Source organism: Aquarana catesbeiana, linkage group LG02, assembly GCF_042186555.1.
Source record: "Aquarana catesbeiana isolate 2022-GZ linkage group LG02, ASM4218655v1, whole genome shotgun sequence".
Taxonomy (NCBI): Eukaryota; Metazoa; Chordata; class Amphibia; order Anura; family Ranidae; genus Aquarana; species Aquarana catesbeiana.
This window is the reverse complement of record NC_133325.1, coordinates 30540069-30566631: the sequence shown is the minus strand read 5'-3', so window position 1 is coordinate 30566631 and position 26563 is coordinate 30540069. Positions and strand designations below refer to the sequence as shown.

Here is a 26563-nt window from a genome sequence, read left to right as displayed (position 1 = left end):
ACGGCAGGCCTACTTCCCACCCGCTCTTTTGGTATGTTGGTTTTGTATAGAGATTTGAGGTGTTTCACTCCCGTGCACAGGTGTGGGTCAATACGTTTTTCACAACTGAGGAGCACAGGGAAGGGCGGGGGTTTTAACCTCTTTGTTGATTGTTCAGGGTGCCGTCCTGAAAGACTTCCTAGAAACACCTTTACTGGTAAGTTTAACAGGTGATTTTAATGACAACAAAAAACAGACTACAAACCCCGAACCTCAACTTAAACACAATCCAGGGTAAGAAACGTTTTAAGATTTAACTGCCAACAGGATGCTTTAGATACACGCTTCTTAGCTTGCTCACCCCCTCTCTACTCAGAGACCCTACACTAGAAGTGCGCATCTTCACTGGTCTCACAATTCGATTTGATTACAATTATCTGGTCAATGATTCTATGCGATTTGATTCCCCGATGCATCACGATTACTGACAATGGTTTCCATCAAAAAAAATTCAAGCATTTAGAAGAACTCCATTTGTTTTATTTTATCTGCTTAAAAAAAAAAAGAGGACACTCCCTGCATATAGCACGACAAGGACATGGAAGAGTCCAGGCTATGAGGGAGGGGTAGGAACTGAAGGATGGAACAATCCATGAATAAGAAAGGAAGGATGGAAGAGTCTGGAGATGGAGGAATCCATGGATAGAGAATTGAAGGCTGGAGGACTCTAGAGATAGGAGTCATGCAGGGTACATGGCAGGGTTGGGGGTGTGGCAGGGATTAGAATGTTGGGTTTGTGCGGCCACGTCGCTGGATCCTGGGAAAGGTGAGTGTCTTTTTTTTTTTTTTTTTTATTGTATTTTTTATTATTTTATTTAGAAAAAGGATAGAACACAGAGAATAGATGCCAAACATGTAGTACAGCTTATAAGAATGTTAATTGAAAAGGTATATAACAGATGTTAAAACCATATATATATTGCTACAATGCTGCAAAATTCACAAGAGCAAAAAAAATCAGTTGTATAGACCAGGGAGGGTGGAGGGCAGGGAGCATGTGGCACAAACAAAAACAATATTTCACTTAAAAGGAATAGTTGTTCTCTGGATCCAGTGTCATTGAGATCCCCAGGGTGCCCAAACTGAGGAACCAGGATGCATCGGGGAGAAGCCACCTAGGAGGGGGGAGAGTGGGAAGAAAGGGAGGGAGTACCATGGAGTCATAAAAAGAACAAGCTGACAAGACTAAAGAAACATAAAATTTAGCACCTATGCTTAAAAGTGTACTGCACCACTGGAGGGATAGTGAAACGGCACCTGGGTTAAGCTTCAACTGATCCCGCAAGTCCCAAGTCTTGGAAAATTGAGGAAGTGTATCATGGACTGTCGCAGTCATGTGTTCCATCCTGCAAATTTGTTCCAATATTTGCAGAACCTGTGTAAGGGTGGGTGGGGAGGGGGACAACCATCTCAGAGGTATCGCCCTCTTTGCTGCCAGGAGAAAAAAGGCGGCTAACTTTTGGGCATGTCTGGAGATACTAGGGAGCGGCAAGCCCAAAAGATATTGGATCGGGTCCAGAGGGAGAATAGTTTCAAAGAGCTCTTGTAGATGGGTTTGGATGGAGGACCAAAAAAGCTGAATCACGGGACATTACCAGAAAATGTGGAAATGGGAGCCGACATCACCCCGGCACCTCCAGCACATCTGGGAAGCTTTGGGATCGTATCTATGTAAGATCTCCGGGGGATCCTATACCAAAAATGTGGTATCTTATAGGTCGTCTCCCTCTGCTCCACACATCTTGAAGACTTGGAAGTGGCCTCCCAAATCTTCTGCCACTGAGGGAGTGGGATAGGTAACTTAATAATCTGAGACCATTTCTGCATGTAGGAGTGAAATGTGTCGATGAGTGAAGAAGTTTCATGCAAGTATCTATAGATATCTGAAATAAGATGGGCTTGGTATGGGCCTTGAGAACATAATAGTTCAAATGAGGTAGGTTTATCTAAAGTCAAAGTAGGGGATTTAGAGGAAAAATAATGTTTGAATTGGAGATAAAAGAGAGAGTGAAATAAATGATTAGGGATCTGATATTTACGCTGTAGTTCATTAAAAGGTAAAAGTGTGTGGGTAAGTGGGTGCACAAGATTTCTGAGCTGGAAAATTCCTACTATTCCATGGGAGCTTTTGAGTATAAGAAAGGCTATCCGGGACATCGGGGTTGAATAATACATTTAATAGCGGCGGACATGTAGAAGAGATGGAAATATGGAAAGAGTGAATAACATTGGGTGCAAACAAAGGCTTCAGAGTTGAGTCGTAGAGGTCTCTAAGTTTGTCCAAATCATAGAGCAGGAGTGGACTGGTCTAGTGATACTCATTTCAATCTCCGACCAGATGCTGGATGCCATTCGAGAAGACCAAATAATAATCGGCTTGAGGTGGGAGGCAAAGAAATATTTAATAAGGTCTGGGGCCCCCATTCCGCCCCTAGATCTAAGGGCCAATACCACTAAGCTAGCCATTTAGTGGGCCTTATGGTGCCAGATAAAGTTAAGGAAAGATCTCTGAGTGGCTTTGAGCTGTGACATAGGGACAGGAATCAACAAAGTCTCAAATAGATAGAGGAGTCTTGGTAGAATGGACATCTTCAGGACATTGATGCGACCCAAGAGAGAGATGGGATAAGTGTCCTATTGTCGCAGGAGTCGGTCAATGTCGCGGAAGAGTGGGGGGTAAGTTGGCCTGATAGAGTGTTGAGTATGAAGGGGTGAGATGTATCCCTAGGTATTTAAGAAAGTTTGAGCACCAATGGTAGGAATAGTTTTGCTGTAGGGTGACAAGATCTGAAGGTGGGATGAGTATTGGTAGGGCCTCTGTTTTGCTTGTATTGATTTTATACCCTGAAAGGAAGCTAAATTTTTTAAGCAAGGCATGTAAACTTGGGAGAGATGTGTGAGGTCTGGTCAGAGTCAATAGAATATCATCTGCAAACAATGATAGTTTGTACTCGTTATGACGCAGGGAGACCCCCCGAATTTCAGGGTGGATGTGGATGGCTGCAGCTAGGGGTTCAAAACAAAGGATAAAAAGTAAAGTGGATAACGGGCATCCCTGTCTGGTACCGTTACTCAGAGAAAAGGAAGGGGATAAATAGGAAGACAGTTGGACTTGGGAAGAGGGTTGGGAATACAGTGCTGCCATAAAGGGGCAGCTGAAACCATAATTGGAAAGTGTGGCAAACATAAAGGGCCAACTGAGCCTATCAAAGGCTTTCTGTGCATCAAGGCTCAATACTAGAGCTGGACGATTTGTTCTGTTCAATAAATCTATAAGGTCTATGGTGCTTCTTGTGTTGTTTCCGGGATGTCTGGCAGTTATAAAGCCTACTTGGTCTTTATGCACAAGTCTAGGTATGAATTGTGAGAGTCGATTCGCTAAAATTTTTGTAAATATCTTGTAATCAGAGTTAAGTAAAGCAATGGGCCTATAGTTGTCAGGGAAGGAGGGGTCTTTACCAGGTTTCGGAATTATGGAGATATGTGCATGAAGGAATTGAGGGTGGGGGACAGTACCTTGAAGCAGGGAAGTAAAAAGAGAAAGTAAATGTGGGCTCAAAATTGGCAAAAAGGTTTTATAATATGAGTAAGGCATGCCATCCGGGCCAGGAGACTTTTGAGTAGGGAGCTTTTTGACTACTTCAGCTAATTCTTCAGGGGTGACTGCAGAGTTCAGAGAAGAGAGGTGGTCAGAAGAGTAGGGATGAGCTTCGAGTTTGAGTCGAACTCATGTTCGACTCGAACATCGGCTGTTCACCGGTTCGCCGAACAGCGAACAATTTGGGGTGTTTGCCGCAAATTTGAAAGCCGCAAAACACCCTTTAAAAGTCTATGGGAGAAATCAAAAGTGCTTATATGCATGCTATTGTCATAAAAAGTGTTTGGGGACCTGGGTCCTGCCCTAGGGGACATGGATCAATGCAAAATAAAGTTTTAAAAACGGCTGTTTTTTCGGGAGCAGTGATTTTAATATTGCTTAAAGTGAAACAATAAAAGTGTAATATTCCTTTAAATTCTGTACCTGGGGGGTGTCTATAGTATGCCTGTAAAGGGGCGCATGTTTCCCGTGTTTAGAACAGTCTGACAGCAAAATGACATTTCAAAGGAAAAAAAGTAATTCAAAACTACTCGCGGCTATTAATGAATTGCCGGTCCGACAATACACATACATTTTTCATTGATAAAAACGGCATGGGAATTCCGCACAGGGGAACTCCAAAACAATTTTTTTTTTAAATGGTGTGGGGGGTCCCCCTAAATTCCATACCAGGCCCTTCAGGTCTGGTATGGATTTTAAGGGGAACCCCGTGCCAAAATTTAAAATCAAATGGCGTGGGGTCCCCCCAAAAATCCATACCAGACCCTTATCCGAGCACGCAACCTGGCAGGCTGCAGGAAAAGAGGGGGGGACAAGAGAGCGCCCCCCCCTCCTGAACCGTACCAGGCCACATGCCCTCAACATTGGGAGGGTGCTTTGGGATAGCCCCCAAAACACCTTGTCCCCATGTTGATGGGGACAAAGGCCTCATCCCCACAACCCTTGCCCAGTGGTTGTGGGAGTCTGCAGGCGGGGGGCTTATCGGAATCTGGAATCCCCTTTAACAAGGGGACCCCCAGATTCTGGCCCTCCCCCCTGTGTGAAATGGTAAGGGGGTACTTTTGTACCCCTACCATTTCACAAAAAAAGTGTTAAAAATGTTAAAAATGACTAGAGACAGTTTTTGACAATTTCTTTATTTAAATGCTTCTTCTTTCTTCTATCTTCTTTCTGCTATCTTCTATCTTCCTTCGGTTTCTTCCTCCATCTTCTTCTTCTTCTGGTTCTTCCTCTGGTGTTCTCGTCTGGCATCTTCCTCCGCGGCGTCTTCTTCCCTTCTTCTTCTCAGGTTGCTCCGCATCCACCATGATGGGAGGCTCCCGCTGTGTGATGCTTCTCCTCTTCTGATGGTTCTTAAGTAACGGAGGGCAGGGCCACCCAGTGACCCCGCCCCCCTCTGACGCACGGGAACTTGACGGGGACTTCCCTGTGGCATTCCCCGTGATGTCAGAGGGGGCGGGGTCACCCGTTACGGGTGATGCCGCGAAGATGCCGGCGGAGAACATCAGAGGAAGAACCAGAAGAACCAAAAGAAGAAGAAGAAGATGGAGGAAGAAACCGAAGGAAGATAGAAGATAGAAGAAAGAAAAAAGAAGAAAGAAGAAGCATTTAAATAAAGGAATTGTCAAAAACTGTCTCTTGTCATTTTTAACATTTTTGTCACTCTTTTTGTGAAATGGTAGTGGTACTTTTGTACCCCCTTACCATTTCACTCAGGGGGGAGGGCCGGGATCTGGGGGTCCCCTTGTTAAAGGGGGATTCCAGATTCCGATAAGCCCTCTGCACGCAGACCCCCACAACCAAAGGGCAAGGGTTGTGGGGATGAGGACCTTGTCCCCATCAACATGAGGACAAGGTGTTTTGGTAGCTACCCTAAAGCCCCCTTCCAATGTTGAGGGCATGTGGAAGGGTACGGTTCAGGAGGGGGGGTGCTCTCTCGTCCCCCCTCTTTTCCTGCGGCCTGCCAGGTTGCATGCTCGGATAAGGGTCTGGTATGGATTTTTGGGGGGGACCCCACGCCATTTTTTTTTTTTATTTTGACGCGGGGTTCCCCTTAAAATCCATACCAGACCTGAAGGGTCTGGTATAGATTTTGAGGGGGACCCCATGCCATTTTTTAACCACTTCCCACCCGGCCCATAGCAGATGACGACCAGGCGGTGGTTCAGTTATCCTGACTGGGCTTCATATGACGTCCAGCAGGATAACATGCCGCCGCGCGTCTGCGGGGGCGCGCATCGCAGCGATCAGTGGATCGGTGTGTCAGTCTGACACACCGCTAAACTGATCTTGGTAAAAAGCCTCCAGCGGAGGCTCTTTACCACGTGATCAGCCGTGTCCAATCACGGCTGATCACGATGTCAATAGGAAGAACCATTGATCGGCTCTTCCTCACTCGCGTCTGACAGACGCGAGTGCAGGAGAACCGATTGGCTGCTCTCCTGGCAGGGGGGTCTGCGCTGATTGTTTATCAGCGCAGCCCCCCTCAAATCACCACACTGGACCACCAGGGATCGCCACTAGGACCACCAGGGAAGGGGCAACATGTGGATGGCCAGGTATGTACCCCATGGCCATCCACATGTGTCCAGTGTGCCCAGTCAATGCCCAATCTGTGCCAATCAGTGCTCACAAATGGGCACTGATTGGCACCATTATATAGCACTGATGCCCAGCAATGCAACCCTTAGGGGCATCAGTGCCATCAGTCAGTGTCATCAGTGCCACCCATCAGTGTCCATCGGTGCCACCTGTCAGTGCCCATCCATGCCCATCAGTGCCCACCTATCAGTGCCCATCTGTGCCAACTATCAGTGCCACCCATAACTACCCATCAATGCCACCTAAGAGTGACCATCAATGCCACGTACGAGTGCCCATCGGTGCCACCTATGAGTGCCCATCAGTACCGCATACCAGTGACACCTATCAGTGCCCATCAGTGCCACCTATCAGTGCCCATTAGGGATGAGCCGAACACCCCCCGGTTCGGTTCGCACCAGAACCTGCGAACGGACCGAAAGTTTGCACGAACGTTAGAACCCCATTGACGTCTATGGGACGCGAACGTTCGAAATCAAAAGTGCTCATTTTAAAGGCTAATTTGCATGGTATTGGGTTTGGGGACCCGGGTCCTACCCCAGGGGACATGTATCAATGCAAAATAAAACTTTTAAAAACGGCCGTTTTTTCGGGAGCAGTGATTTTAATGATGCTTAAAGTAAAAAAAAAAAAAAGTGAAATATTCCTTTAAATATCGTACCTGGGGGGTGTCTATAGTATGCCTGTAAAGTGGTGCGTGTTTCCCATGTTTAGAACAGTCCCTGCACCAAATGTCATTTTTAAAGGAAAAAATCTCATTTAAAACTGCTTGCGGGTTTAATGTAATGTCGGGTCCTGGCAATATGGATGAAAATCAGTGAGACAAACGGTACCCCCCAGTCCATTACCAGGCCCTTTGGGTCTTGTATGGATATTAAGGGGAACCCCGCACCCAAATTAAAATAAGGAAAGGTGTGGGGCCACCAGGCCCTATATACTCTGAACAGCAGTATACAGGCGGTGCAAACAAGACAGGGACTGTAGGTTTGTTGTTAAGTAGAATCTGTTTGTCATTTTGAACGGGTACATTTTTAACGTGTTTAGCTCCAGCCAAAATATCTTTTTTAAGCTTTTTGGAAAACATAGGGAAGGGTTATCACCCCTGTGACATTTGTTTTGCTGTCTTTCCTACTCTTTAGAAGATTTCACCTCACTTTTTGTCCCAATGACAAATGTTTTTTGAGAATTTGGGTTTTTTTTGTGGAACAAGGATTGGAAAGCATCAGTGGAAAGGAGAAATGTTTTTCCCATATTAACTCTTACAGGAGAGAATTTTCCTTTCTAGGGATAGATTTCATCTCACTTCCTGTTGTCTCCTTCCGTTTGCAAGTAGGAGTCATTTGCAAGTTAGATGTTTGAAAGTAGGGGCCTGCCCTATATACTCAGCAGAAATTTGGGCCTTAGGTGTTGTTGTGGCCACAACAACGTAAGCCCTCACAGGGCCCTGCTGTGAAATATTAGATCAAGAATTGTAATTACATGCCCCTGTTGAACAGGGGCAGAAAAACTGGGCCTTTGGTGGTGGTGGTGCTGGTGCCACAACGCTGTAAGTCCTCACTCGCTCTTGGTGGGTGCAAAAATGGGCCCTGCTGTGAAATATTAGATCAAGAATTGTAATTACATGCCCCTGTTGAACAGGGGCAGAAAAATTGGGCCTGTGGTGGTTGTGGTGGTGCTGGTGCCACAACACTGCAACCCCTCACAGACACTTTAGTTGGAACGCAGGAATGAGCCCTGCTGCAAAGTATTGCATCAAAAATTGTAATTACACGCCCCTGTTAAACAGGGGCAGAAAAATTGGGCCTTAGGCACTGGTGCTGGTGCCACAACACTGCAACCCCTCACAGACACTCTAGTTGGAACGCAGGAACGAGCCCTGCTGCAAAGTATTGCATCAAAAATTGTAATTACACGCCCCTGTGAAACAGGGGCAGAAAAATTGTGCCTTAGGCACTGGTGGTGGCGCCCAGAACCAAAAATGTTCTTACAAGCTATCAGCGTGATGATTGAGGAGGAAGAGGATAATTACTCTGGGATAGTCACTCAGCATCAGCATAGGCAGTCTTTAAAGGGATCTGAGATTTCAAAAAAAATTATTCGGTTACATCAGCATCAGGTGCTTGGTAGCTGGTGGTGATCCAAGACTCATTCATTTTTATGAAGGTCAGTCGATCGACCGAGTCAGTGGACAGACGCACCCTGTGATCGGTTACCACGCCTCCAGCAGCACTGAATGTGCGTTCCGAAAGAACGCTGGATGCAGGACAGGCCAGTAGCTCAATTGCATACTGTGCAAGCTCTGGCCAGTGATCCATCCTCAAGACCCAGTAACCCAGAGGATTTTCGGTGGGAAAGGTGTCCAAGTCTGATCTTGCCCCTAGGTATTCCTGCACCATGTAAAACAGACGCTGGCGATGGTTGCTGGAACCGATCATACCTTGGGGCTGCGGACCAAAAAATTGTCTGAACGCATCGGTCAGACGGCCACCTTCTCCACCGCTCCTTCTTTGACTGACCGAAGCCTCAGCAACACGTTGTCCAGAAACAGGAGTTTGTAACCTCCCAGTCTCTGGGAACGCGTTGCACAGACCTTTCTGCAAGGCCTCCTGAAGATGTTTCATCCTCTGCTCCCTCTGCGATGGCAAGATAAGGTCCGCAACCTTACCCTTGTAACGTGGATCAAGGAGGGTTGCCAGCCAGTATTGGTCCTTCTCCTTGATACCACGAATACGAGGATCCTTACGCAGGCTTTGCAGGATCAGGGAGGCCATGCAGCGTAGGTTTGCTGAGGCATTCGGTCCGGATTCCTCTGGGTCACTAAGGACGACATGGTCCGCAGCCACCTCCTCCCAGCCACGTACAAGTCCATGTGTTTCTTGGGACTGATCCCTTAAAGACTGCTGCTGATGCTGAGTGCCAAGCTCCACCTCCATACTGACACAATCTTCCTCCTCATCCTCCTCCTCCTCCTCCTCCTCTTCCTGTGTGATCGGCGGGCATGCAGGAACACTGTCTGGATAAAGGGGGCCTTGAGAGCTAAGGAAGTCCTCCTCTTCCTGCCTCTGTTCTGCCTCAAGTGCCCTGTCCATTATTCCATGCAGCGTGTGCTCCAACAGGTGGACAAGGGGGACAGTGTCACTGATGCATGCACTGTCACTGCTCACCATCCTCGTGGCCTCCTCAAATGGTGACAGGACAGTGCATGCATCCCTGATCATGGCCCACTGGCGTGGGGAAAAAAAAACAAGCTCCCCTGACCCTGTCCTGGTGCCATAGTCACACAGGTACTCATTGATGGCCCTCTGCTGCATGTGCAGCCGCTGCAGCATGGCCAACGTTGAGTTCCACCTGGTGGGCATGTCACAGATTAGGCGGTTCTTGGGCAGGTTAAACTCCTTTTGGAGGTCCGTCAGCCGAGCACTGGCATTATATGACCGGCGGAAATGCACACAGACTTTCCTGGCCTGCCTCAGGACATCCTGTAAGCCCGGGTACCTGCCCAAGAACCGCTGCACCACCAAGTTAAGGACGTGAGCCAAACAGGGCACATGGGTCATTTGTCCCTGTCGGAGGGCAGAGAGGAGGTTGGTGCCGTTGTCGCAAACCACCATTCCTGCCTTAAGTTGGCGTGGCGTCAACCACCTCTGAACCTGCCCCTGCAGAGCTGACAGAACCTCTGCCCCAGTGTGGCTCCTGTCCCCCAAGCACACCAGCTCAAGCACCGCATGGCATCATTTGGCCTGCGTACTTGCGTAGCCCCTTGAACGGCTACGGAGCACCGCTGGTTCCAAGGACAAAGCACAGGAAGAGGCCATGGAGGAAGAAGAAGAGGAGGGGGTGGAGGAGAGAGGTGTGTCACAATCATTAGCATTTTGGAGGCGTGGTGGCGGAACAACCTCCAACACTACTGCACCTTGTCCTGCATCCTTCCCAGCTGCCAGCAGAGTCACCCAATGCGCCGTGAAACTTAGGTAACGTCCCTGTCCATGCCTGCTGGACCATGAGTCAGCGGTAATATGCACCTTACTGCTGACCACCCTGTCCAGCGAGGCATGGACATTGCCTTCCACATGCCACCTCCTCCTCCTCCTCCTCTCTCCTATCAGGCACCCACGGTGACCTCATCATCCCCTCCCTCCTCATCACTGGAGCAAACCTGGCAGTATGCTGCAGCAGCGGGAGCATGACTGCCAGATTGCTGTCCTTCTTGGGCACCCCCTCTGTCCGTGCTCATGTTACTGCCTTCATCGAGCTCAGTATCATCATCAGAGCCTTCCAAATGCTGGGCATCCTCCTGGAGCATGTACCCAACACTGTGGTCAAACAGTTCGAGGGACTCCTCAGGAGGACATGGTGGGGCTAGGGAAGGAGTCACTGATGACATTGAGCCGAGGGAATAGGCCGCTGCTTTGCCAGACAAATACCCTGGGCATGGGTGAGAGAGGATGAGGAGGATGAGGACGGCTTGGTCATCCACTCGACCAAGTCTTCCGCATGTTGCGGCTCAACACAGCCAGCTGCCGAAAAAAAGGCCAAGCGTGTCCCACGGCCACGTGCTGATGAGGATGCACCGTCTCCACGACCAGCACTAGACACAGAGCCTGCTTGCCCTCTCTTATTGGCTTGTGACTGTCTACCTCTCCTTCTTGGCCTTCCAGACATACTAATGGCCTGTAGCTGCACTAAGCTGGGATATATATATATATATATATATATATATATATATATATATATGTACTGATACTGCAGCTAGCAAAATCAACTGCCTGCCTGTAGTATGAGAACACCACCAACCTTCTACAGGTAGCTTTAGCTGAACACTGTGAGGTGGACGCACCCCACTAACTTGTAGGTTTAGCTGAACACCGTGAACAGGACGCACCCCACTAACTTGCAGGTTTAGCTGAACACTGTGAACAGGACGCACCCCACTAACTTGTAGGTTTAGCTGAACACTGTGAGCAGGACGCACCCCACTAACTTGTAGGTTTAGCTGAACACTGTAAGGTGGACGCACGACACTAACTTGTAGGTTTAGCTGAACACTGTGAGCAGGACGCACCCCACTAACTTGTAGGTTTAGCTGAACACTGTAAGGTGGACGCACCACACTAACTTGTAGGTTTAGCTGAACACTGTGAGCAGGACGCACCCCACTAACTTGTAGGTTTAGCTGAACACGGTGAGCAGGACGCACTGCACTAACTGTAAATAGTCTAGCTGCCTGACTGTGGTACTAATAGGATCAAAAAAACACCAGTAATTTTCTTCAGGTAGCTGTATATACTGTAACAAGACAAGCCTGCCTGTCAGTAAGAAGATAACAGGAACGGATCTAGCTGAACACTGTGAGCAGGACGCACTGCACTAACTTGTAGGTTTAGCTGAACACTCTGAGCAGGACGCACCCCACTAACTTGTAGGTTTAGCTGAACACTGTGAGGTGGACGCACCACACTAACTTGTAGGTTTAGCTGAACACTGTGAGCAGGACGCACCCCACTAACTTGTAGTTTTAGCTGAACACTGTGAGCAGGACGCACTGCACTAACTGTAAATAGTCTAGCTGCCTGACTGTGGTACTAATAGGATCAAAAGAACACCAGCAATTTTCTTCAGGTTGCTGTATATACTGTAACAAGACAAGCCTTCCTGTCAGTAAGAAGATAACAGGAATGGATCTAGCTGAACACTGTGAGCAGGACGCACTGCACTAACTGTAAATAGTCTAGCTGCCTGACTGTGGTACTAATAGGATCAAAAGAACACCAGCAATTTTCTTCAGGTAGCTGTATATACTGTAACAAGACAAGCCTGCCTGTCAGTAAGAAGATAACAGGAACGGATCTAGCTGAACACTGTGAGCAGGACGCACTGCACTAACTGTAAATAGTCTAGCTGCCTGACTGTGGTACTAATAGGATCAAAAGAACACCAGTAATTTTCTTCAGGTAGCTGTAAATACTGTAACAAGACAAGCCTGCCTATCAGTAGGAAGATAACAAGAACGGATCTAGCTAAACTGAATACAGTGTATATATATATATATATATATATATATGCAACACCTGGGATGCATATATATACACAATACACTGTAAGTGCAGCTAACTGACTGACTGTTCTGCCTAATCTATCTAACCCAAATCAAATGTCACTGTGTGTGTCTCTCTCTCTCAATGAACGCCGGAACACACACTACACAGGGCCGCCGTGCAGGCGGCCTTATATAGTGTGGGGCGTGTATTAAATCCCCTGAGCCATAATTGGCCAAAGCCTCCTTGGCTTTGGCCAATTACGGTTCTCTGTTCAGGCGGCGCTGTGATTGGCCAAGCATGCGGGTCATAGTGCATGCTTGGCCAATCATCAGCCAGCAATGCACTGCGATGCCGCAGTGAATTATGGGCCGTGACGCGCCACACGAATTTGGCGCGAACGGCCCATATAGTTCGCAATTCGGCGAACGGGCGAACAGACGATGTTCGAGTCGAACATGGGTTCGACTCGAACACGAAGCTCATCCCTAGTGCCCATCAGCGCCGCCTATCAGTGCCCATCAGTGCCACCTCATCAGTGCCACCTCATCGTGCCCATCAGTGCCGCCATATCAGTGCCCGTCATTGAAGAAGAAAACATACTTATTTACAAAAATGTTTAACAGAAACAAAGAAAAATTTGTTTTTTTTTTCAAAATTTTCGGTCTTTTTTATTTGTTTCGCAAAAAATAAAAACCGCAGAGGTGATCAGATACCACCAAAAGGAAGCTCTATTTGTGGGAACAAAATGATAAAAAATTTGTTTGGGTACAGTGTTGCATGACCGTGCAATTGTCATTCAAATTGCGACAGGGCTGAAAGCTGAAAATTGGCCTGGGCGCGAAGGTGTCTAAGTGCCTGGTATTGAAGTGGTTAAAAAAAAATTGGCCGGGGTTCCCCTTAATATCCATACCAGACCTGAAGGGCCTGGTTTGGAATTTAGGGGGACCCCCCCACACCATTTTTTTTTTAAATTGGTTTGGGGTTCCCCTGTGGGGAATTCCCATGCCGTTTTTATCAATGGAAAATTTATGTGTATTGTCGGACCGGCAATTCATTAATAGCTGCGAGTAGTTTTAAATTACTTTTTTTGCTTTGAAATGTCATTTTGCTGTCAGACTGTTCTAAACACGGGAAACATGCACCCCTTTACAGGCATACTATAGACACCCCCAGGTATGAAATTTAAAGGAATATTACACTTTTATTGTTTCACTTTAAGCATTATTAAAATCACTGCTCCCAAAAAAACGTCTGTTTTTAAAACTTTTTTTTGCAATGATCCATGTCCCCTGGGGCAGGACCCAGGTCCCCAAACACTTTTTATGACAATAACTTGCATATAAGCCTTTAAAATTAGCACTTTTGATTATTCATGTTCATGTCCCATAGACTTTAACGGTGTTTGTGTGTTCAAACAAATTTTTTGCCTGTTCGCATGTTCTGGTGCGAACCGAACAGGGGTGTGTTTGGCTCATCCCTAGGAGAGAGTGTGGGCAAATGTAGTGAGCTAAAGAAGGAGTCAAATTTCTCCTGTGTAAAATTGTAGTTGGGGTTTGTTTGTAAACAGTTATATAATTTGCAGTGAAATTCTGCAAAAACTTTGGACATGGTGAGAGGGCAATAGGTAGGAGTACCATCAGTTTGTCTGAGGAAATCTGGGGATGAGAAAAAGGGGCGGGGTTTCAGCTTATTCACTAGCATTCTGTGAGGTTTATTTGAATATTCATAGAATTTCTGTTTGGACCACAATCTTTTTCATATACAACGACCTAAGTTGATTTTGCAGGAAAGTAACGGCCCGGAGCCCAGCCACCATGGGGGAAGACAGCAAAAGGCTCTCAGCTTTACGGAGTTTGGACAGGATAGAGGAGCGTTGAAACACTGCATCTTTTTTCAGATGAGAACCAGTAGCAATGCAATGTCCCCAGAAGACTGCTTTATGGCCTTCCCACAGGGTGGAGGGCCCCAAGACCATATTCTCATTAAGCTGGAAGTACAGTATTCAACCAAGCCGCTGGACAAAAGGTCTCTAGTTTCAGGGATACGAAGGAAGATCTCATTAAGGCGCCAATGACAAGTTCTGGGAGAGGAGGAGGAAAGGGAAATATCTAGGTGCACAGGGAAGTGATCTGACCAGGTTATAGGGTTAATTTTAAAGGAGACCATGGATGTCAAAAGGGGTGAAGAGATGAAGAAATGGTCCAATCTAGAGTAAAGTTTGTGGGGGTGTGAATAGAAGGTGTATTGTCTGTGTGTGGGGTATTTAACCCTCCAAATGTCCAGGAGATTTTTGACTCTAATGAGTTTGCGGAAAGATTTGGAGAGGCGGTCAGAAGTAGATGAAGTTGTGGAAGGGAATAATACGTGCCTGTCTTTACTGGGTGACATGTTCATATTGAAATCTCTGCCTATTACCAGAAAGGGTTGTGAAAATGAGTCTAGTGTATCAAACATGTTGGTGAGGAACTGGACCTGACCAGAGGAGCATAGACATTAACTATAGTGAGGGATTAAGTGAGAAAAGAACAGTCCAGGATAACAAATCTGCCCTGGGGGTCCAGGTGAGAGGATGTAACTCTTAAAGGGCAGGAGTGTCTAATTAAAATCGCTACATCTGCTCTCCCAGATGGGTCAGAGGCCATGAAGGATATCGGGAAGTGTTTACTAGCAAATTTAAGGGATCCCCCTTACTGGAAGTGAGTCTCCTGGACCAAAATTACATTAGCCCTGGAAGCTTTAAACTCTTTCAAAGCCAATCATCTCTTTTGAATAGAGTTTAAACCTTTCACATTACAAGTTAAGAACTTTAACACCATAACCTTTCAACCTGGTGGATAAGCATAAGATAAGCTGCACAACATACATTAAATGATAGATTCCACGGTGCAAAGGTCATATAATAAGTAAAATATATATAATATATACTTACAACAGTTAGTATAACACTAGCATTGTAACTGCAAAGTAACCAGTCTAGAAAATGTAGCAGCCGCAGGTCAGGAAAAAAGGACCTGAGGAAAATAAAAAACAAAAACAAAAATGAAAAGTGGAGAAAAAAAACTAAGAAAAAAAAATAAGAGAAAAAAGAAAAACTGTGCTGTATTCAAAAAGAAGCCTGGGAGGCCAAGCGCCTCCAGGAAACCCAGGTCTAAGCCTGGGACTGGGAAGGGGAGCATGACGGCTGCCAAAAATAGAGGGGTCGGTCCCCCTTCACCTTCCGATGCATCAAGGCCTGGACCACAAACTAAAAACTGTGGGAACAAACAAATTCTTGGATCAGGGTGCCATAAAAACAACAGGCAATACACCCCATGGGCAAGGGGGCAAACAAGCCCACTCCGAAAGAGATGGGCTAGACAGAAACATCAAAGAACCATATAGAATTGGTAATCAAGGCTGCAGCCAAGTGTACAAATCTTCAGGTCGGGAATCTGGAAGAAGGACGCCTCTGAGGTGTAAATTTGGATTTAGATGGCTTCTGCCGCGCCGGGGTCCAGATGCGGCTTGGAGCTGTCGATGGTTTAGGAGTAGCAGGAAGTGGTACAGGATCTTCATCAGGGAGAGGTGGCAGGCCTAAGTTACGTAGGAAGTTGTCACTTTCATGGAGGTAACGTAGAGAGTACTGTATGCCTTCACGAGATGCAGAGAGGCGAAATGGGAACCCCCAACGATACATGACCTTGTGGGTCTGAAGATGAAGTGTCAGCGGGCATAGATTTCTTTGCCTGGCTAGGGTGATAGGCGAGAGATCACTAAAGATCTGGATCTTGGATCCTTTAAAGTCTAGCCTAGATTGGTTGCAGGTGGCGTTAGTGAGTGCCTCTTTACTGTCGTAGTAGTGAAATCTGACAATCACATCCCTTGGGTTGGCTCCATTCGGGGGTTTAGGGGCAAGGGATCTGTGGGCTCTGTCCAGGCACCAGTCAATGTCAGGAATGTTGGGGGCCACCACCTTAAACAAGTTTAAAAGATAGGAACGGAGGTCTCTGTCTTCCACTGCTTCAGGAATACCTCTGATTCACAAGTTCTGTCTGCGTTCCCTATTTTCGAGGTCCTCCTGTTGTGCTTGGAGCTGTATGATTGAGTGTTTCATGGTGGCATTGTCCTCCTCAAGGACTTGAACATACTGTAAAAGCTTGTCAAATTTAGATTCTAGGGTGTGCGTGCGTTCTCCCAATTGGCCTTTTTCTCCCCTCAGTTCTTTGACAAGTTTACTCACCTCTTGGGCAATGTTATGTGTAATGGCCTGGAGTAACGATTGTAGCTTGGCATCAAGTATGTCAGCCGTCAATGGGGGAGGTGACCCCTGTACATGTGTAGGAACAGTATCAATTAGAATACCTGTCACAGGCTTGGAGCATTCTGGAGGGTCCGGCGCTACATTCTGGCTACTCAAGGTTGCGGATGAGGACCTATGTACGTAGCGGTCCATGGTGGGGGGGGCCCGATGCTGAAGTGTTGCAGCGTAGGTCTGTCTTTGGTCTCCAATCGTGCCCATGGGGTGCGCACCCATTTCAGGAGTCTGAGGAGGTAACTCCCGAGGCTAGCAGAGCTTCAAATCATTAAGCGGGAGTTCCGTGAAGGCGGCGGAGGGCGGAGCCCTCACTCGTCTGTCATTTCTAGAAGCCGCACATGCGCCCAATTTAAGAAAATTATCTGTCCATTACTGGGGGGGGGTCATGGCCCAGCCGGCCAAAGTGTTCTGACCTCCAGGGGTGGCTTACCAGTTGTAGAGGATGCAGAAGAAGCGCACAGGGTGTACCAAGATGGCCGCTGTACACTGGGCTGATATTCTTCCTATAGGTTGCTGTGGGGGAGTGCCAGTGAATGATACAGGCAGCTGTTAGCAGGTGGATGAGCTCAGGAGGCTATATAGAGGAAGAGTAATGTCCAGGTTAGTCTGGGGAGCCAGAATTCAGTGTTGGTACTGTTCTGGGTGGAGTAAGATGGCCGCCGTAGACTAAGCCTGAGCTGGTACTCTTCCTGCAGGCCGTTGAGGGAAAGAATCCGTGGAGGGTACGGGTTGTGAGCGGTAATGTGATAGCTGTGGGATGTCCAGGTTGGCCTGGGGGACCAGGATTAAGTGTATATTCCGCAGCCAGGTGTAGCAAAATGGCCGCCACTTCCGAGGCTAAGCCGGAGCCACGGCCTGTCTTCCGGGCGGCCGCGGATGCTGGGAAATGCCGTGATTTTGGCCCCTAGCGGTGTGCTGGCTGTCTTCTTGTACTGGAGGTACAGCGGCGGATGGGTGGGGCTGGAGCGACTGCTCACCTCGCAGGTCACGGCAGTCAGGAGAGTAGGGTGCAGGAGGCCTCACAGGCCTCAAGATTCGGGTTCCCCACTAGGGTGCCCACGTGTCCCGGATTGCCCGGGATTGTCCCTTAATGCATATTTGTGTCCCGGGCACCTTCATTCCGGGACAATACAGTGTCCCGGAATGAAAATAAAAACATACCGTTAGCCCGCCACCCTGATAAACATTGCATCGCTCAGCCGAACTAACTGGTTGCTAGGGCCGCCCCGCATCGCATCTAGCAACCAGTGATGTCGGCTGAGCGAGGCTTACCCAGTGCTGCCCTGCGCTGAGCAGCGCGCCTCCGTGTCCAGCACGCTCCTCGGTCCATCTCAGCTCCGCCCCCTAATTCCGGCTCCCTCATTCCCTCCCTCTGCATGCAGAGCAAAGCAGCGGCCGCCCTGACCCTGTTGCCCCTGTCAATGCAGCGCTCTTGCAGGAGCCCAGCAGAAGGAGCAGCCAGTGTACAGGGAGCAAGTGCAACCCACAGCTTACAGAACAGGACAGCAGGAGAGAGGTATATACAGTCCATTACTGTCCCCCTGTCCATCCCACTGTCCCTCTGTCCATTCCACTGTCCCCCTGTCCATCCCACTGTCCCCCTGTCCATCCCACTGTCCCTCTGTCCATCCCACTGTCCCCCTGTCCATCCCACTGTCCCCCTGTCCATTCCACTGTCCCTCTGTCCATCCCACTGTCCCCCTGTCCATCCCACGGTCCCCCTGTCCATCCCACTGTCCCCCTGTCCATCTCACGGTCCCACTGTCCCCCTGTCCATCTCACTGTCCCCCTGTCCATCTCACGGTCCCCCTGTCCATCCCACGGTCCCCCTGTCCATCCCACGGTCCCCCTGTCCATCTCACTGTCCCCTGTCCATCCCATTGTCCCCCTGTCCATCTCACTGTCCCCCTGTCCATCCCACGGTCCCCCTGTCCCCCTGTCCATCCCACGGTCCCACTGTCCCCCTGTCCATCTCACTGTCCCCCTGTCCATCTCACTGTCCCCCTGTCCATCTCACTGTCCCCCTGTCCATCCCACGGTCCCCCTGTCCATCCCACTGGCACTGCTGGTAAGCCAGGATCCACCACGGCAGCCTGTGCCCAGTGCCAGTCCAGGGGCCAACTACTCCCGCTGCCTGCAGCTCATTGCCAGGCCAGCAGCCTAACTTCTCTCCTCCTGAGCCTCCTCCTGCCCATGAGGGCTGCGACCCGAGCCGCCAACCAAACTTCCACGTTTGTACACTACTCACTCACTAAAACTATGAGAACATGCATGCTTGCAATGAATCATGTGTTGCTTTTAACAATGTTCCTTCTAGAATCTGATACTGTATGTTCGTAACAATAAAATTTCCTTTTTTTTTTCTTTTTTTTTTCACCCAAATAGGGTGACCACCTTGGTATTAGACCCCTTTCACACTGTGCCGCCACGGGCATCAGCGGTAAAGCAGCGCTATTTTTTAACCGCCCACTAGCGACCGAAAAGGGGTTAAATCAGCCTGCAAAATGCCGCCGCAGGGGCATTTTGCCGGCAGTATAGCAGCGCTGCCCCGTTGATTTTTTTGGGGGGCGCGGGTCCGGGGGGGGGGGTTTGTCCCTGAATGGCAGTTTGGAAATGTGGTCACCCTATTCCCCACACAGCCCAGACCCGACCCCTCCCGAGAATAGTCTGCTCTGGTATGAGTGAGTTAGCTTCCTCCCGCACCGCCGATTGCCGAACTCAAGCCCGGGGATGTCGGAGGCCTTACAGGCCTCAAGATGGCGGCGGGTCTCCACTGTGTGGAGCCAGCCGCGATCTGGGAAGAGACTTAATCGGCCCGGTCAGACTCCACAATTTACCCTGGGATTAGTGTGGCAGGGACCCAGCAACAGATGGGGAGAGTTTGTAGGCTCACCCAAACTTTCTTCCTGTTGGATGGCGGTGGATTGTGGAAGGAACGGCGGAATTCTCCAGTAACACCTCTGTTCCATTCTACTTCCAGTCACGCCCCCCCGAGTGTCTTTTTATTAAAAGTCAGCACTTTTTGTAGCTGCTAACTTTAAGACCCCTTTCACACTGGAGGCGTTTTTCAGGTGCTAAAGGGCTAAAAATAGCACCTGTAAAGCACCTGAAAAACGCCTCCCCTGCCACCCCAATGTGAAAGCCTAAGTGCTTTCATACTGGGGCGCTGCATTGGTAGGACATTAAAAAAAGTCCTGCAAACAGCATCTTTGGGGCAGTGGAGGAGCGATGTATACACCGCTCCTGCCCATTGAAATGAATGGGCACCACTGCCGAAGCACCTGCAAAGTGCTTCGGCAGCAGCGCTACACGGGTGCATTCAACAATTTCCTCGCCTTCAACCCTTTCCTCACCTGCCACCATCATCCAATCCATCACTCACTCGACCCCTCAGTGTGTGCTGACCTCCAGCTGCACTTCTGCCACGCAGAGGAGGAGGGGTTGGCACCACCATACACGCTGGTCTAGCACCCTCCACTGCCTTCACTGTCCTAGGAGAAACAATAGATGTAGACACAGACTTGATAACCACACTTTCTGACACTGACTGGGGAACCACAGACTGGGGGGACACTGACACCACAGGTGGCCTCACAGACACAGATTCTGATGGGACAGAGACACTAGGATCCCCTGGTACAACCTCTGCCAACCCACACTCTTCTCTATCCAGATGGAAGAATTCCTCCACTAACTCTGGCTTATTGTGCAAAGCCTCAGGGCACTGGCTATAAGGATGACCAACCTTATCACATAAGTTACATTTAATGATGTTACAGGGGAGGGAGGGGGGTAGATACTGACTCAGGTGCAACAGATCCTGAGACAGGGGTATTACTGGGGCCACCACGTGAAGCCACTTCCTTACCCCCCACCCATACTGTCACCGTTGCTGTGGTATCCACCCTCTGGCTGGTACTGGCACAGGCACTCTCCATCTTTTGGAATCTCTCCTCATTCTCATACCTCTCCTTGAACACACCACTGCTTTGCTTCAGAGAGGCGACCAACTTCTCCTGCTTTTTAAATGCCTCCTCCAGAGACTTCAGCTTGGAGACTTCCCTCTTACTGCTTCCAGACTTACTGTGTAGGGATTTATTTTTCCTGAAATCTTCTTTCATGACAGCAAGTTTCTGTTCCTCCTTAGTAATGTGGCAAAGTCTGTTCATCACTCTATCATGAAAGACTGGTAAGGACTACCCTTGCAAAGGGACAAGCTCAGGATCCATTGCAGGTTGAGCACATGGTGTAGGACTCAGTGTCTCTTCCACCTTCATCTCCCCCCCCCACCCGCTGCATGGTGGTTGGGGGAGAAGCCTGCAGGACAATTGGCTAATTGTCAGGGATCAATTGATTTCACCCTAAGTCTGGAATTGCTGCACTTCTCTCTTCTGTCGCTAGGTGGTCAGGTACCTGGCGACATTAGATAAGACAAGGCAAAGTCAAAGTCAAACCCCAGCCAATGGGCAGGGGTTTTCTTAAATCCTTTGGCCAGCTGGGAGAACCTATTTATTTGGGTAAAGTCAGGTGATCATGGGTCTGTGCCACCTGGATGGCTGTCTGGGCGGATGTGTGTTGAGCTGCCCAGGCTGCTAGGCCAGGGTTTGGGCCTATCCCGGGGACATATGGCTGCTAGGCTGTCTGGGGCAGGGGTGGATCCGGGGGGGGGGCAACTGCCCCCCCCCCAAAAAAAAAAAAAAAAAAAATTGCTGAGTGACTCCAGTCCCGAGTCTCTCTCTCTCTCACATCAGTATCATCAGCGACGCCAAGAGAGAGACCCTGTTGTTGTGTTCATGCCACACTGGATCCTGGAGAAGATGGAGGGAGGAGGTGGGTGGAGCCATGCCGCAGGCTTGGCCTCTAGTGTTCGCTGAACTGGTTGCTAGTGCCTGTGCTGCCTGGCCTCTAGCAACCAGTGAAGTCAGTCACGTTGGAGCCGCTGCTGAGGAGAAGGAGAACCCCAGCATTCAGCCTTCTTCCTTCTCCGTGCCTAGTGAGAGTGTTGGCTCCACCCACCTCCTCCCTCCATCTGCTCCACACTGCAGCACGGCGTGAACACAGGATGATGCAGTGGCTGTGTGTCACTGTCATGTAATGTTGCCTACAGACAGTGCAATCCTGGATCTCGCTCATCTCCATGGGAGCCCCTCCCCCCACCAGAGAACCAAAGTATTTTAATAAAAGTGAGTACAAAAATTGATGAATGTGTAAAATTGCAAAATATATGTATGCCATTATTTATGAAAAAATGCTGCCCTTTTAGTCTTGTTCAATCTTAACCACTTTGACTCTGGAAAGTTTTACCCCCCCCCTTTTTTTTTGCGATACAGCAATGCATAACTTTAACTGACAGACAATTGTGCGGTCGTGCAACGCTGTACCCAAGTAAAATTGATGTTTTTTTTCCCAACAAATAGAGCTTTCTTTTTGTGGTATTTGATCACCTCTGCCATTTTAATTTTTTGCGCTATAAACAAAAAAAGACAGACAATTTTGAAAAAAAAACATTATTTTTTTACTTTTTGCTATAAAAATATGTCTTCATCAATTTATGGCAATATGTATTCTTCTACATATTTTTGGTAAAAAAAATCCCAATCAGTGTATATTGATTGGTTTGCACAAAAGTTATTAAGACTACAAAATAGGAGATAGATTTACGCCATTTTTATTCATTTATTAATTTTTTACTAGTAATGAAAGCGATCAACGATTTTTAGCGGGACATTGTGGCAGACGGATCAGACACCTAACTGACACTTTTGACACTTTTTTGGGGACCAGTGACATCATTATAGTGATCAGTGCTACAAATATGCACTCTTTCTACTAATGACACTGGCTGGGAAGGGGTAAACATCAGGGGCGATCAAAGGGTTAAGTGTGTCCCTAGGGGGTGCTTTCTGACTGTATGAGGGATGGATTCACTAGATGAACAGAGTGATCCGTGTTCCTGGTGGCAGGATGGCGGTCTGCCTTGTTTACATCGGCAGATCGCTGTTCTATCTCTGTGGGGAGTGATGGCGGGTGACCGGCAGACATTGCTTCTGCCGGACCCGCTGATTGGCTCCCCCTCTGGCTAATCAGTGTGCACGCTTTCGCTGGCCATTGCACGAAATTCCGTACAGGTATTTTCTGGCAGTGCCCCTACCGAGACTAGACTCTGGATACCCCCCTGGTCTGAGGGCCTATTCAGAAGCAAGAGAGCAGCGCAGGGTTGGGATTGCGGCTTGCAGTCCAACCAGAAGTGATGGTTCTGTTGGCCGGAGAACCTGTCGTGGTCGGAGGTAGAGGGAAAGCTGTCACCACTAAGGGACCATCCACCTTATTACCAGGGACCACAGTGAGTTGCTGAAGCAAGTACCGGAGCAGTATTCTCACCAACCGGGGACGGTGAAGAATTGGGAAACTTCAGCGCGTGTTAAAGCGTAGGTCCGCCCACCGCTGCAAAAATTAAAAGCCAGCAGCTGCACATACTTCAGCTGCTGACTTTTAATAATTGGACATTTACCTGTCCTGGAGTCCAGCGATGTCGGGTAAACCCACCTCCATTGCAAGTAGGGGAACCCGGCAGTGTAGCCTTACAGCTTCATGCCGGGAACCCTACTGCGCATGCGCAAGGCTCTGGTCCTCTCTCCGACTAGCCTGGCAGCCGGGGAAGGAGGAGGAGGGAGCCCCAGCGGTGACACAAATTACTGTGGCTGAGGCTCCCAGAAGTGGGCACACGATACCTGTGAAATACAGGTATCCTGTACCCCCAGAAAGGTGCCAAATGTGGCACCGGAGGGGGGGAGTACAACGAGCAGAAGTTCCACTTTTGGGTGGAACTCCGCTTTAATCCAGGAACCCAGCCAGTAGAGGTGACGCTTGCAGATCAGCCTTGTGTACCAAGCCAGGGCAGGCCAGTGGGGTGAAGCTTGAGAAGTATTTGTGAGTACCAACTTAGGGACCCAGCAGAGAAGCAGGGGTGACGCTTGAGGAAGATACTGTGAGTGAAGTTTGGAGGAGCTCAGGAGATCCAGTGGTAGTGAATCAGCAGGTCTAGTGAGAGATACTGGGAGCTCAGTGGGCTGAGAATCTGCAAGAAGTGATTGTAGGAGGAGTAAAGGAGTTTGTTACAAACTTGTGTTAAGAACTGTTCTAAGACTGTTGCCATAGGAGACAGCGCTCCTATACATGCAGATGTGGTGTCTAGCTGGATGCCTTTCCCTGCATGGCTGTCTACCTATAGAAGTCTCGGAGTCGGCTAATTAGCAATGCAACTACCTAAGGGTCTCCTGGCCCTAAACCCTCTCTCCCACAGTTATGTTTAAGAGAAAATAAATATCTTTGCATTAAAGAAGTGTCTGGTGCCCATGAATCTATCTTGCATTACACCCACCATGCCTTGCAACCCACTCTACAGAAGAATGTCAGCTGCCCCTGGCTCTGGAGGTTCTCATTAGACTAAAGGAATTTGCTACATGTGTGACTGTGGGGGGACATTAGAGTGTAAGCTCCTTTGGCACAGAGACCGATGTTACTGGCTCAGTGTTCTCTGTACAGCACTGCGGTATATGTCAGAGCTATATAAGAGTATTTTTATAATAATAGTGTTTAACTAAATTAACACCATTATATTAATAAACATGAATATAAACAGGCAGGTAATTATAAATTATTTTATTATTATGTTTATATATATATATATATATATATATATATATATATATATATATATATATATATATATATATATATATATATATATATATATATATATATATATATATATATATATATATATATATATATATATATATATATATATATATATAACTTTAACTAAATAAACAGGTGGAATATTGATCTCAGGTATTATCATATCTCATCTTCAGGTTCGGCAGGATTTCTGTATTCTGGGCCCAGGACTCCCCTCATCATTACCGGATTGACTATTATACTTTATCTAAAGTTTGACATATTTTTCTGAGGTCACCTCATGCTAATGTATCTCAGCACTGTGTGAACTCCACTATCATCATCCCATCTTGATAAATATGCTGATATGGTGCCATTGTGAAACTCCATCCAAAACCTTAGTTCTGGTTTTGTATGGAGCTGGGAAGGGTTATGACTTCTGTTGGGTTTTTGTTGATTTTTTCCCACACTTACTACTCTGGCAACAGGGGATCAGAGGGATAGGAATCAATCAGACAAATACAAGAGGAAAAAAATAAAACACTTTGGTATTGATTTACAAAAACTGGAAAGTGCAAAATCTGGTGCAGCTCTGCATAGAAACCAATCAGCTTCCAGTTTTTTTTTTTTTTTGTCAAAGCTTAATTGAACAAGCTGATTGGATTGCAGAGCTGCACCAGATTTTGCACTCTCCGGGTTTACTAAATCAACCCCTTTGTTATTAGATTGTGGATTGTACGTCTTCCTGTCCCTGTGACTTCTGCCTCCCACACACACTTCTCTTATACGGTCATGTTATTTTGTATTATTTAATCTTAATTACTTTTGATCATGACCAGCATACAAAGTTTTTACTTCTCATTTATATTCATCCATAGTCTATATTATATTATTAGAAATGTGATTTTATACTTTCCATTTCATACATTATTAACTCAATAAAAAATCACATTTAATTACATTTAAAACATTAAATGTATTATTATTGTATGCTTATTATTCATTATTTCATACATTATAACTGTTAACATTATTATTTTACATTAATGGCCAATAATATTGTCACTAACATAAATTTCATACTCTATCCTCATTACTAACCTTATTATTGTTTTGCGATCTGTTTAATTGTCATTGGATATGATTATTAACATAATGATTTCCATTTTTACCATCAATATTTCCAATGTAATATCTTTTTATTGCTAATATGACCCTACTGGTATTTGATTTTGTTCCTTAATTTTTATAATCGTGTATTGTAATAATGTGTGTAAGATTTTTTTTTTTTTTCCGTTATCCATTTTTTTTTGTGTAGCATCCTAGCCTTGATGAAGGGGCAGAGCTACAGCCCCCAAAAGGCACTGACTTTGTAAATCTATCTTTGGAATAAACTTGTACCTGGACTTGAATATTATGGTGTGGTCATCATTCCTAGATGTGTTCAGCAATAAAACCACCAGCAGAGGTTTGAACTTATCACACACTACCAAATAAATAAATAAATACAAATTTTGACTGGATTTGGGCTATATAGCGTTATGCCGCGTACACACGAGCAGACTTTCCGGCAGACTTGGTCCGGCGGACCGGACTTCGTCAGGCAATTCGATCGTGTGTGGGCTCCAGTGGACTTTTTTTCCCAAAAGTCCAACGGACCTAGAAATAAAACATGTTTCAAATCTGTCCGAGACTCGAGATTCTAGCGTGCAAACCGTTCGTCTGTGTGCTAGTCCGACTGACCAAAAAATGACGCATGCTCTGAAGCAAGTACAAGACGGAAGCGCTCGATCTGTTAAAACTAGCCTTCGTATTGAAGCTAGCACATTCCTCACGCTGCTAATTCTGTGATCTTTTAATACAGTGCATTCTTTTCTTCTTTATAATGCTAGAATGAAGTTGTTTTGCTGCTTATATTTACACAGAGTTCTCACAAACTTCTTTCTTCATTTTTTTTTTTTTTTTTGTTTAATATATTTTTATTAAAGTAAAGTATGACAAAGATATACATATGTCTCAGAATAAATGCATTCTTGAAGGGGGGCGTGTCCGGACACTGAGCAAGGAAGACGTGCTTGTATTGAGCTCTGCTCAGCCAGCAAGCAATCTATTGCCATCCTACCTTTCTCTTACCCAGGAGAACTTCCAAAAGAACGGCATACTGCCCACTACAATCCCTGCTGCAAGCACAGCTAAAAATTATCCTCCATTTCGGAATCTATCCGACTGTGTGCACCCCGGTCTGGCTCTCTGCTTCCTGGGCTCAAGGCCCGACGCCATCTTGAGGCCTCTCGGCCCCCACGCTTCTACACA

General features: G+C 47.3%; 1 protein-coding gene across 1 annotated transcript in view; it reads left to right on the top strand.

Moving 5' to 3' along the window:
- Window positions 1–25672, top strand: part of LOC141126758 (ecto-ADP-ribosyltransferase 5-like) — an 88879-nt gene extending 63207 nt beyond the window's left edge. The window contains exon 6 of the mRNA XM_073612735.1: window positions 24448–25672. Within this exon, the coding sequence (XP_073468836.1) occupies window positions 24448–24542 (95 nt within the window). The 3' untranslated portion in view covers window positions 24543–25672. The remainder of the gene's footprint in view (window positions 1–24447) is intronic.
- The last annotated feature ends 891 nt before the right edge of the window (window positions 25673–26563 follow it).